The sequence below is a fragment of the Bos indicus genome, chromosome 5, assembly GCF_029378745.1.
Source record: "Bos indicus isolate NIAB-ARS_2022 breed Sahiwal x Tharparkar chromosome 5, NIAB-ARS_B.indTharparkar_mat_pri_1.0, whole genome shotgun sequence".
Classification (NCBI taxonomy): Eukaryota; Metazoa; Chordata; class Mammalia; order Artiodactyla; family Bovidae; genus Bos; species Bos indicus.
The window spans coordinates 47,352,755-47,365,800 of record NC_091764.1 but is presented as its reverse complement, the minus strand read 5'-3'; the positions used below and the strand labels follow the sequence as shown (position 1 = coordinate 47,365,800).

The following is a 13,046-nucleotide window of genomic DNA, read 5'->3' as shown; positions in this document are numbered from 1 at the left end:
GAGAGAAGAGGTTTCTATTTAGTTAGGGATCTACAGGGCTGCAGGGTAATCCTGGATGTCGCCTATGGCAATCCACTTTTCAGTCTTTGAAATGACACCTCCTCCTCCTCTACAAGCCTGTATCATCTCCTTCCTCTCGGTGATGACCTCACCTATTATTTCAAGAAGAGAACAGAGCCATCAGAAGAGGATTTATGTGTCTTCTTAGCAGGAATCTACCATAATCCTCCTACCTTTGTGCCCCTGGACTCATCTGCCATTCCTCCTACTGACACCTCTGCTGCGTGCTGGGCAGCCCCACCTTGAACCTCTTCAAAGATGATGCTTTGGCTTTCATCCCACCACTGAACTTTACTCTGAGTTCCCCATTCCCTGTTTCCACTGATCCATTTCTTCCTCAGTGGGTCGTCGTCTTAGTAAATGGCATCACTAATTACCCAATTAAGAGCAAAAACCATGGATTCATCCCAGACTTCTCTTTTCCTCTCATATTTCACAACTAATTTGTCAGAAAGGTCTTTGGACTCTTTCTTCAAAATATGACGATTTTTTCTACCTCTACTTCCATCAAGCTAGTTGGAGTCACCCTTATTTCTTGAATGAAATACTGCAATGGCAACTGACCTCCCTGTCTCCATTCCTGCCTCCTTAAAGTCTATTTTTCCACATAGAAGCTAGAGAGACTTTAAAAACGCATCAGTACCTCAACTGCTCAATCCCTGCAATCGTTTCCGGTCACACTCAGAATAAAACTCAAGCTCTTACCTTGGCTACAAGTCCTACAGAACCTACTTTTGTCTCTCTCTCCAACCTCATCTCTCACCACTCTCAGCATTGCTTCTCCCTTTCTGGCCATGCTGGCTTTCTCTCAGTTTCTTGAACAAGAAAAGCTTGTTCTGACCTCAGGGCCTTTGTACTTGCTGGTCTTTTTGGCGTAGAATCCCCTTCCTCCAGACCATTATGGGTTCATCCTTCATTTTAGACTCACACAATTGTTACTGCCTGCTGCTAAGTCACTTCAGCCGTGTCCGACTCTGTGCGACCCCATAGACAGCAGCCCACCAGGCTCCCCCGTCCCTGGGATTCTCCAGGCAAGAACACTGGAGTGGGTTGCCATTTCCTTCTCCAATGAATGAAAGTGAAAAGTGAAAGTGAAGTTGCTCAGTCATGTCCGACCCTCAGCGACCCCATGGACTGCAGCCTTCCAGGCTCCTCCGTCCATGGGATTCTCCAGGCAAGAGTACTGCCTAACTGAGGCTATATAACAACTAATTGAGGCTATCCAAGACTTTCTTTTCAAACACATGTCTTTCTGTCCAGCACTCTCTTCCTTATACAGTAAAGTGAAAATGAAAGTGAGAGTTGCTCAGTTATTTCCAACTCTTTGCGATCCCCTCCAGGCCAGAATACTGGAGTGGGTAGCTTTTCCCTTCTCCAGGGGATCTTTCCAACCCAGGTCTCCTGCATTGCAGGAGGATTCTTCACCAGCTGAGCCACCAGGGAAGCCCAAGAGTACTAAAGTGGGTAGCCTAGCCCTTCTCCAGGGCATCTTCCTGACCCAGGAATTGAACTGGGGTCTCTTGCATTGCAAGCAGATTCTTTACCAGCTGAGCTACCAGGGAAGCCCCCTTACACAGTAAGTCCCCTACATATGAATCTTCAAGTTTCAAACTTTCAAAGATGTGAATGTGTGTTCCATTGGTGTCAGGCATGAGTGATGTTGCAGCTTGCTCTCCGTCTCCTGTTGTTGACAGTCCTTCAGCTCTGTCATCTCCCACCTCCAGTCAGTAATTCTTCTTGCCTATTCGTCAATACCAGCTCCTGTATGCCAGCTGTTGTACAGTATTACTGTACTTTTCAAGGCACTGAACTGAAAGATTAAAAATGTTTTTTATTATGTTTTGTGCATGCTTGTTTTCTATATATTATTTGTATGAAAGATATTATAAACTTATTATGTACAGTACTATATCGTTGTTAGTTGGATACTTAGGTTAGCTCTGTTGGATTTACGAACAAATGGGACTTTCAAATGGAACCTGTGAGTATGTGGGGGATTTATTGCACTAGTTTATTTCACGTTATTGCACCTAGCACAGCCTGATCTTATGTTAGGCAGTGAATGTTTGTTGAGTGTCTGTCTCCCCTGCTAGCATGCCAACTCCAGAAGGACAGAAGCATGTAGGATATTGAGAGCTTCTGGAACACTACCAGACACATACAAAAAAATAAGAGAAGATCATTTAGTTAAAATGGACTTAGGGAGCAAGCAAAAGATTGGCTGAAGGGGAAATAGACAAGGGTGAAATGCGTGGAATCAAAGCGTAAGCAGTTTACATTCTATGTAGAAGGCAGCAAAGCACCGGGGCGCAATCAAACTTCTAAAGAGAAAAGGATCTGCCAGCTGCTATCAAGTATTCCTCCCCCTCCCAATTTCAAAGCAGAAATCTTCACAATATCAGTTTACCACCTAGCTCAGTAAGAGTCCTTAGAAATGTGCAAGGATGTTTAATAATAAAAGAATTGAAAATATACATATTGAGCCCATGGCTCAGAGTCGTTCTTAACTCACTGAATCAGATAATGGGAGATATATATGATCTGATTTTAGAAATCTCTTCACAAGATGAAATGCTCTGCCGCAGAACAAAGTGACTCATTTCATCCATTTAGTGCTGTCTTAAAACTCTGTGTTATCCTAAGGTTTTAGAAGGGAAACATGAAGCAGAGAGTCATGGTGCTACTAGCTTAAAAACAATTATTTAAAAACCTGCTTGGCCAATTTCAATTTTTTTCCTTGAAAGTCACAAATGTATAGAATAAATTACAGCACAGCCTACAGTATAGTATCAGTTTGCCTCCTCAGTTTCTGCTAGCCCTCAGTTACTTAGAGAAACAATGGCATGACCTTTGCCTCTACTTACTGGCCCACCTGTAATCACGGGGCTATCAGTGATGACTGAGATGGATTCTGCGACTCGGACAGACAGAGCCCACTCCTACCCAAGTTCCTGCTCACCTGACACTTTCTTATGTTACTTGAGAGCAGAGGCTCAACTGGCCACTAGGAGTCAAAGTCTTTTCACCTCATTTTCATTAAGAATTCTCATCACCTTCTCTTTTCACTCACTGCTCAGGACTCTGGTGGAAATTCATTTCTATCTAAATGAATTTTGGATAAGATTTTATTTGATCCGCTACTTTCTAGCCCTGTGACCTTGGCCATGTTAGTTTAGCTCTCTGAACTTGCTCCCTCATCTATTAAGAGGGAAATGAAGAAAACTTCATTCCTGGAGATGTTGTGGAAGAAAGGTAACATTATTTATCAAAATGATTAGGTCGATACCTGGAACATGGCATGAAATGAATGATAACAAGTATTTTTCTAATTATCTATGGTTTCCTTCATTCTCTCTTTCTAGATTCGGTTACTCTTGTGATCACTGCATTTGTGTTATTCCCTAGGCTTTGGGTTAATATTGTTCAATCTCCTCTCTATCAGTATTTCTTGTCATTTTATAGCAAAAGCCCCATATGCCTTGCACTCCCGGCCAAATGCCCTGTTGCTGCACTATAAATCAACAACCACTCATCAATATACTGACAAACTGGGGTTCTCAATGTCATTTCTTTGGAGAAGAATCTCACTCCAAGCCAGAGTTTCCTGAAGGATATGGTATATAAACATTCATGGATGTATTTGAGGGAACAAACAAACCTTTAAAAAAAAACAAGTGCAGAGACGTGCATGGACCTAGAGTGTGTCATCACAGTGAAGTATGTCAGAAAGAGGAAAACAAATATTTTATGTTAATGCATATATGTGGAATCTAGAAAAATGATACTGATGAACCTATTTGCAAAGCAGAAATAGAGACAGAGACACAGAGAACAAAGCTCTGGATCCCAAGCAGGGAAAGGAGGGAAGTAGGAGGAATTGCGAGATTGGGACTGACACATATACACTATTGATACTACATATAGAATAGAGAATTCATGAGAACCTACTGTATAGCACACAGAACTCTATTCAATGCTCTGTGGTGACCTACACAGGAAGGAAATCCAAAAAAGAGGGGACATATGTATACGCACAGCTGATTCACTTTGCTGCACAGTACAAACTAAAGCAACTAACCTCCAATGAAAATTAATTTAAAATTTATACTAGAAAAATATAATTAGCATATCACATTCAACATAATAAAGCTAAGGAGTCAATTTACATTCTCCGAAAATCATATTAATTATAGTCAAGGCAGAACACAGATACATAACAAACATGAAGACGACATGGGAGTGATTGAATCTGGGAAGTTGTTCTCAGTCATGTCAGCCTGATGGATGAGAAAGAGGTATTAACAGGCCTGAATGCTTTCTGTTCTATAGTAAACTATGTAAGATGGTCCTTCTATTTCCCTAGTGCAGGGACTTCCCTGGTAGTCCAGTGGTTAAGATTCCACACTCCCCCTGCAGGGAGCATGAGGCGACCCCTGCTCTTTTAGGGAACTGAGATTCCCTAAAAAGTGCACAGTGTGGCCGGCTGCTGCTGCTAAGTCACTTCAGTCGTGTCCGACTCTGTGCGACCCCACAGACGGCAGCTCATCAGGCTCCCCCGTCCCTGGGATTCTCCAGGCAAGAACACTGGAGTGGGTTGCCATTTCCTTCTCCAGTGCATGGAAGTGAAAAGTGAAAGTGAGGTCGCTCAGTCGCGTCCAACTCTTTGCGACCCCATGGACTGCAGCCCACCAGGCTCCTCCGCCCATGGGATTTTCCAGGCAAGAGTACTGGAGTGGGATGACACTGCCTTCTCCGTGTGGCTGGCGGGTGGAGGCGGGGGGCGGGAGTATATATGATTTCTTTCCCTAGTGTCAATCAATCCACACAACTTTCTTTTCTCTCTCTCTCTCAGTTGATTTAATGTTGTGTTACAACACAGGTGATTCAGTTATACATATACTTATATTCATTCTATTTCAGATTGTTTACACATATAGATTATTACAGAAGGTCCGTCTAGTCAAGGCTATGGTTTTTCCAGTGGTCATGTATGGATGTGAGAGTTGGACTGTGAAGAAAGCTGAGCATGGAAGAATTGATGCTTTTGAACTGTGGTGTTGGAGAAGACTCTTGAGAGTCCCTTGGACTGCAAGGAGATCCAACCAGTCCATTCTGAAGGAGATCAGCCCTGGGATTTCTTTGGAAGGAATGATGCTAAAGCTGAAACTCCAGTACTTTGGCCACCTCATGTGAAGAGTTGACTCATTGGAAAAGACTCTGATGCTGGGAGGGATTGGGGGCAGGAGGAGAAGGGGACGACAGAGGATGAGATGGCTGGATGGCATCACTGACTCGATGGACGTGAGTCTGAGTGAACTCCGGGAGTTGGTGATGGACAGGGAGGCCTGGCGCGCTGCAATTCATGGGGTCACAAAGAGTCGGACACGAATGAGCGACTGAACTGAACTGAGTAGCATTCCCTGTGCTATATAGTAGGTCTTTGCTGGTTATCTATTTTATCCTTACAACTTTCACCCAGTCTAACTCTCTCAAGCAACTTAACTAAAAAACCCCGAATTGACGGTCTCCCTAACTTGCAGAGCAGGAGAATTCATTTTTCCTCAGTGCCTAGGAGACAAAAAAGACTCTCTCCTTGTATATATCTCCTTGAGCCTCCTTGTAAAATGTTTTCAGACACTGGAGGTTGTGCTGGCTCGTCAGAGTCACTCTGATCACTGTGTGTACCCAGAGCACGACATCGACCAACAGCTACCACTTCTGTATCACAGGGGGACTCGGGGAAGATCCAAGCACAGGACTAATTCATTACACATCATTTACCGTAAATTGCATGCTGGAAGAATGATTGTTTAAAAATCATTTGCTGCTGATGTACCACTTCATTATATTTCACCCGTGTTTACTAAGGCGGGAGAGAGGTTCGAACATAATAGACTGTCATTTCTCTGAATTGCTAATGAAAGCCGCAGTGCTGAACACACAAATCAAGCTGCTCATTTTTTGCCCAGCGCAATTTGAAAACTCAGTATGTACCACCAGCCACAGAGCAAAGTGGATCAGCTCTCTGGGGGAAAATCCTTCATGTGTACCTGCCATAAGAAGTAATAAGTTCTGCTTTGCATCACTCTATTTATAGACTTCAGTTATTTTCACATATTTTTTGGCCTTTTTTTCTATAGCAGCATGCATTCTCAAATGAATCAGTTTCATCTTGTCAATTTTACTGTTAAATCGGGCTTAAATATTCTCTTTAGGTGTTAGAGGATTGCAGGGACATTTTCTGTTCAAACGGGAACAAATGAGACTGAGGCGAGATCTTTGGTCTCTAAAATTCTCTAGCTTCTAACTGACCTATATTTCATTCATTAGTCTTAGGCAGCAGATGATTTCCTTAGAAATGCCATATTTGGTGCAGCCCCAAGGCCTGGGTGAATAGCTGTTTCATGGCGTACGATGAATCAGAAAATGCATGGTAAACGGAGACTACGTTGAATTTTCTTTTTTTGGTAGCAAAGTATATTAGTCATGAGGTGACCAACTCAGCACAAGAAAAACCGTCCTGCTGATCTTTGCCTGCTCATCAATTCCACAAGTATTGACTGGATCCTTACTATTTGCTAAGCACTGCTCTATGCGCTGGAGACAACAGCAGTAAACAGGACATATAAAGAACCTGACCTAGGGTATCTTACATTTTAGTGTGAGAATGAGAAAAAAATAAATGTATCACTCAGTTTCAGACAGTGATAAGTACTATGGAAAACTAAATAAACGGAGGCATGAGCAGAATCTCCGACATATTTGTAATGCTGCCAAGAGTCTTGATTTTATGATCTTAGAAACTTGTCTCTAAAGAAGTGATATACCTTTGACAATTTCTTAAATATTCAGTAATTACAACACTTGTATCACTGTTTTGAGTTCTTGATGCTGACTGTTGGTCTTGATGCTGCTCTGGCAGGAGACTCCCTATACTGTGGTCCCCACAGTCCTCACCTGGGCCCACTGGGATGTCTTGGAGGATGTGGGGACAGCCCGACTGAGCAGCTGAGAAGCTTGCCTCTTGGCATATTCCCATATGGGTGATCCCCTCACTAAGAGCAGAGTTTGATTCAGCATCTTTGGGCAACATCTGCAGCACCCTAGCACCATATTTTTTAAAAGAATTTATTTATTATTAATTTTCTTTTTTGGTTATGCTGTGTGGCATGCAGGATCTTATTAATAGTTCCCCAATCAGGGATCAAACTCATGCCCCCATAGTGAAAGTACAGAGTCTTAACTACTGGATAGCCAGGGAAGTCCCTCATGCCTTTTTTTCCTTTAAGTTTTAATTTTTGAAATGATTTTAAAATTGTCTGAGAGCTACAGGAACACTATAAAGCACTCACTCCTTGATATCCTTCATACACACACACACACACACACACACACACACACACACAGAGACATCTCTCTCTTTTTTTTGCATTATTTGAGTGTACATTGCAAATATAATGGCCCTTTACCTCCATTGCCCTGGTTTTATTGAGATGTAACTGACAAAGCCATAAACCATTTAAAGTGTACAATGTGACGACTTGATGGGCATATGTACTGTGCAGCACCATGCTTTGTATGACATGACGCACTTGCTTGAGTCAACTGACTGGTTTCCCATTAGTGAGACATGCTCTATTTCTTGGAGTGGCTCAGTGGTGGAACCAGGCAGAGAACTAGGCCTGAAAATCAGAGGAAATGCCCTTCACCCACCTGAACAGTATTAGAGCTATAAAATCCTAGTGTAAATGTCACTCTATATATCTGCTGTAATAATGAAAATTTAGACCAATGAAGCGTCAAATTGTATGTTAACAAAGAGGAAAATGCTGAACAGAGAGGGCAGAACTTTAAAAATTCCTGTCCTTCCCTCTTAATTCAAGGTTGCCAGCTTCTCTGTGGGGCCAAGGGCACTGTATTATTTTCTACACTTTGATTTTTCAGTAGGTGTTGATGCTTCCTCAGAGAAGGCAATGGCACCCCACTCCAGTACTCTTGCCTGGAGAATCCCATGCACGGAGGAGCCTGGTAGGCTGCAGTCCATGGGGTTGCGAAGAGTTGGATACGACTGAGCGACTTCAGTTTCACTTTTCACTTTCATGTATTGGAGAAGGAAATGGCAACCCACTCCAGTGTTCTTGCCTGGAGAATCCCAGGGACGGGGAAGCCTGGTGGGCTGCCGTCTATGGGGTCGCACAGAGTCGGACCGAAGTGACGCAGCAGCAGCAGCAGCAGCAGCAGCAGCAGCGATACTTCCTGGATGTATTTGAAACAGTGTATGTGTACACATCTTGGCTGATTAACATTTCAGACTCTCAATCTGTACATCCTCTGCAAACACCCAAATGTGAGATACAAGAAAGATATATCATCTTTATCCTATTACGACCAAATTGATAAATGTCTTTTCTCATACTCTAGGAGAAAAAAAATTCTTACACAAAATTTTGAGGTCTCATTTTGGCTACAGAGTTAAGATAATTTTCCTGGGGCACCAAGAGTTTGGAAGTGCAATAGATATGAACACTTGACTTCTTCCTGCTTTTGTGAATTGCCCCAAAGTCTTTGCCATGACAAAAATAAGCAAAGAAAGCCATACTACCTGGAAAAAGGAGGTAAATCAAATAAATAATACATTAACTAGGTTTTCAGGTCTAGTGTGGTATCCTGTCTTTTCATGAACATTAGATAGACATGATTAAATAAGCCACAAATTATTATAAAATGTGTTAAAACAAGAGTCTGCAATAATTTGGACAAACCCTCCCATGTGGTCAAACTTTGATTCACCAGTAATCTTTCAAACAAAGGAAGATTAGACTGACAGATTTTTTTAAATAACCATAGATGTGGAGTAGAATCTGCTAGTTCAAAATACTTGGAATTCATCTTCTCTTTGAAAAAGAATATGAGTAGAAATAAGGTTAAAATTTTTTTAACAGAATGTTAAATTTTTAATCTAAATTTAAACTTTAGTGTCATAGAGACAGTAATGTCATTTCTTTTCCACTATTATCATTACTAAAAATTTTATAAAACGTTATGAAAGACCAAAAAATCTTTTTTTACTCATGATGCCATAAGAGACATGATTAAAATGACAAGTTCCCAAATAACATGAAAAATGCATTTCCCCTTTATCCAAAGCAAATGCATTTTGCTCCTAAGAGATGTTTAATTTATTCTCTTTTTTGAGAAGAGATAGCAGAGGGATGAAAGGATTTACAGTTAGAATTGTCATTTAATGAAAGACACATATTTGACTTGTGATTATAAAATAATTGCTGTAACAATTTCAAGTTTAGACAGCAGTAGTGAATTTTGATATGAATGAAAAACAAATTATATTTCTGTTAACATTCAAGGTTACTTCTCTGGGTCAGAATTATTAAAAGTTACCCTTTATTATGCCATGGGAATAGTGGAACCAATGTTAAGAAATCTTCTCTATGTTTATGTGTATGTTTACAAATATTTATTCCAGGAAGCATTAGGTTTCTATAGAATTAGTTTAAAAGAACAGCTTAATCTTTCATAAAAACTTTTATAAAGAACTTTAATATGCTTTCTACTACCTTATACTCTTCCTCCAGTCCCTCCATCAGAGAGAGTGCTCACATGAATGGTTAAATTCAATCACCATCATTGGCTCACTGGGAAGAAATGTGAGGAAAAGCCACAGTTCCTTTATAGTTTCAGCTTCTGAGTGTTTGCTTACTCCCTAGCAAATGGGGCACCAAAATGGCCCCAGGACTGCACTTGCCCTGAGAAATGCCTTTTACTGAGAAGATCCAGGGGCTAGTAGAGGGTCCAAGCCTTTTTAAAGGTCTCTTTCAGTTCGCTGGTTCATTTTTCGCCTAGACACATCTTTCCTTGCCACTAGGGTGGTAATGATACTCTTGAGGGAAGTAAGGTTGGGAGGTGAGCACAGAAGAACAAAGGCTGTGAACTTGCACTTTGCTCTGTTAGCTGTCTGGTGTTGACCTTAATTTATCAGGAGGACACCTGGGGATTTTTTCAGCAAACAATAAAGAGGGTGCATTTTCCAGGTCTCTGTGCATTTCTCTCTTTTGCAGTCTCTCTCTCTCTCACCAGCACAAGAATTAACAAGTATTTTTAAGTAAGACAGTAGAAGTTTAGAACTCCAATTGTCAGAACTCAGTCAAGAAGCAGTTTCCAAAAAGTTCCTAAATTTTTTCCTTAAGATGTAACAGGAAGTCATAATCACCTATTAACCACTTTGGTTTCTTAGCCTTCTGGCTGGTGAACTCCTTTTTCTCTTGAACTGTTCTAAATAATTAAGAGGATTTTGAAGACGTCCAACCCTTTTGGCTGATACCTTTTAAGAAAGAACAAAAGTGTGTTTGTTCATGTTCAAACTCCAGGAAAATAATCTCTGATGCTATTAAAAAGAAAAGGTTCCTTGATTTCAGTAACTTTAAATTGATATAAGGGACTTCCCTAGGGGGTCCAATGGCTTAGACTCTGCTTCCAATGCAGAAGGTGCAGGTTCCATCCCAGGTTGGGGAACTAAGATCCCATGTGCTGTGTGGCACAGCCAGAAAACAAAAACAAAAACAAAAAACCTACCAATTAAAAAAAAAAGTGACATAAGGAAGAACAAAAGGAAACATTCTTTTACGAAGAATCACTGTGTGTCACGAACTAAGGATTGTAATTAACAACTTCTGTGTACCTAACATGTAACTTTAAAAACTACTTACTGATTTTAAGGTAAACCCTAGCCCATAAACCTGTGTTGTAATTTAGTATGTAACACTGGAAAACCCATGAAAGGAAAATATGAGACTAGTTCAGGGCTTCTCTTGTGGCTCAGATGGTAAAGAATCCACCTGCAATGCAGGAGAGCCTGGTTTGATCCCTGTCTCTGGAAGACCCCCTGGAGAAGGGAATGGCTACCCACTCCAGCATTCTAGCCTAGAGAATCCCATGAACAGATAAGCCTGATGGGCTACAGTCCATGGGATCACAAAGATTCAGACAAAACTGAATGACCAAGCACGCATACACACAGTCAGTGCTTTTGTTTAGTACCATATAAAGTGGAAAGGACAATGGGAAGTCTCTTTACCCCTCCCAGCAGAGGATTACTGAGTACCAGCTAATTAGAGAAGCTGAAAAGGAATTGATAGATAACTGGCATTCTTGAATTTCAAACTTTCAGGACTTCCTTATTGCTGACAAGGAGAAAGCAGAGAAGATGGCCCATAGCTGATTGCAGTAGTTTTTCTAAACATGACCAGCACTAAGAATGAAATTTTATAGGTTGGAATAGAAGAAATCTCAGCACTGGGTGAAGCCATATAATTAGAGGTTTCAAATTACTTTAGAATCTTCAAAGCACACAAACAAGGATATGGATCATTCACAATATGCCTCTTTATAAGCCATGTACTTTCATAATAAATCAAAGTCTTCATAATAAGAAGAAATAACCACAGGTAGTTCTTATAAGTAATAATCATGAACAGGGCAGAAACTGGACTTGTCTTGCTCTTTGCTCAAGTGGAAAATTCTCCCTTTACTGACAGATTTGCCAAAGCATCCAATTTAATGTTCGAAACACTGCTTTGTTTTATCTTGAGTTGTCAAACTACTGCACTCTAAAATCCTGCCACTAAACTTTAGCTGTACTCAGTTTACTTGTATTTAATACAGACAGGCATTATTTTTGATACTAAGTGTACTATACTTTTGATACTCAATGTACTTATGCTTTTAACACTTCTCTTAAGGACAGTTGCTACCATAAGAGGTTTTCCATGAATCACCTAATTCAGATAAAGATTGAATAATATTTTCAATTTCCTTCCTACATTTATTTTAGAATGTGTGTCATTCACAAATTCAAAATTTCCAACTATGGAAGTTTGGAGGTAAAGACATTAGAAGATATTTCTTCAAAATATTCTGTGGAGGAAAAAAGGTATTACATACTGTATTACAAGAAACCTCATCACAGCTTCCTAAAGAAACAAAGTCCCAGAATTTTACAAGAATTGCTCAGTGGAAGTAAATCCAAGTTCAAAGAGACAAGAAGAAAGGAGTAATTTGTTATTCAGCATATATATGATCTGCCACAGCAATTTTGAACCACTTTGTTTGGCTGGGTTTGCCTTAGTAAAGGGATAGATGCTGCTGTGAGAATCATTTCCTGAAAACAGAGGTGAAAGTAAGTCAATGAGCGAGAGCTGATATAAATTCAAGTCATTTTACAAAGGATTTGCACACAAGATGAATTTCACAAGTTGGCAAGCTTTTCCAGAATCTTGCTTTCATGAATGTTTTTTGAACAAGTTGTATAGAAGGCAGTCTCCATTCTATGAGATAGCATTGCCTTTTTTTTTTTTTAAACCAAGTTGGAACTATTCAGGTCACCAAATAACAGGGATCAAAAGTAAAACAGCTGAAAAATCCAACAGTCTGGTCTAACCTGGGATGCTCTGTCTCCTCACAGCCAATGCTCCATCAGGCGGCTTTGTCTGGCTGGCGGATTTAGTGTAGGGACTCTCATCTGCAAAGGTACAATGAAGGCTTTGGTTAATTTCCATCCAGTTTCTACTGTAGTGAAGGTCTTTCAATGGATTGCAATCCTTCTGCCAGAGACAGGTGGTATGGTATGGTAGAAAGAGTCTGTAGACCTGGGTCCTAACCTGGGTTTAGCCATGGGACTTGGTCAAGTCATTTAAATATGCTCTGAACATCAGTTTCCTCTCCTATGAAAGAGGGATATGCGTTCGCACCCATCTCTGAGGATTGTCAGGATCAAGCTATAATGCACACGAAGGCATAGAATGGTAAGAAGTGTGTAAAAACAGTGTACAGATGATTTGCCTGTCACCTATATTCATTGATAAATAAATATCCATGAATATCAGTAACAGGAAGACAAGGAAGGAATAAAAGGGCTCAATGGGCACTAAGAATAAGCTAGTAGAAGAACAAAGGAAAGGAAAAGAAATATT

The 13,046-nt window shown here is 40.6% G+C and overlaps 1 protein-coding gene across 10 annotated transcripts in view; it reads right to left on the bottom strand.

Moving 5' to 3' along the window:
• The window catches only part of GRIP1 (glutamate receptor interacting protein 1), a 502,117-nt gene that overhangs the window by 203,283 nt on the left and 285,788 nt on the right, over window positions 1-13,046 (bottom strand). For all 10 annotated transcript variants that reach the window (XM_070789346.1, XM_070789345.1, XM_070789349.1 and 7 more), the window contains exon 2: window positions 12,515-12,595. In XM_070789346.1, the coding sequence (XP_070645447.1) occupies window positions 12,515-12,595 (81 nt within the window). The remainder of the gene's footprint in view (window positions 1-12,514; window positions 12,596-13,046) is intronic.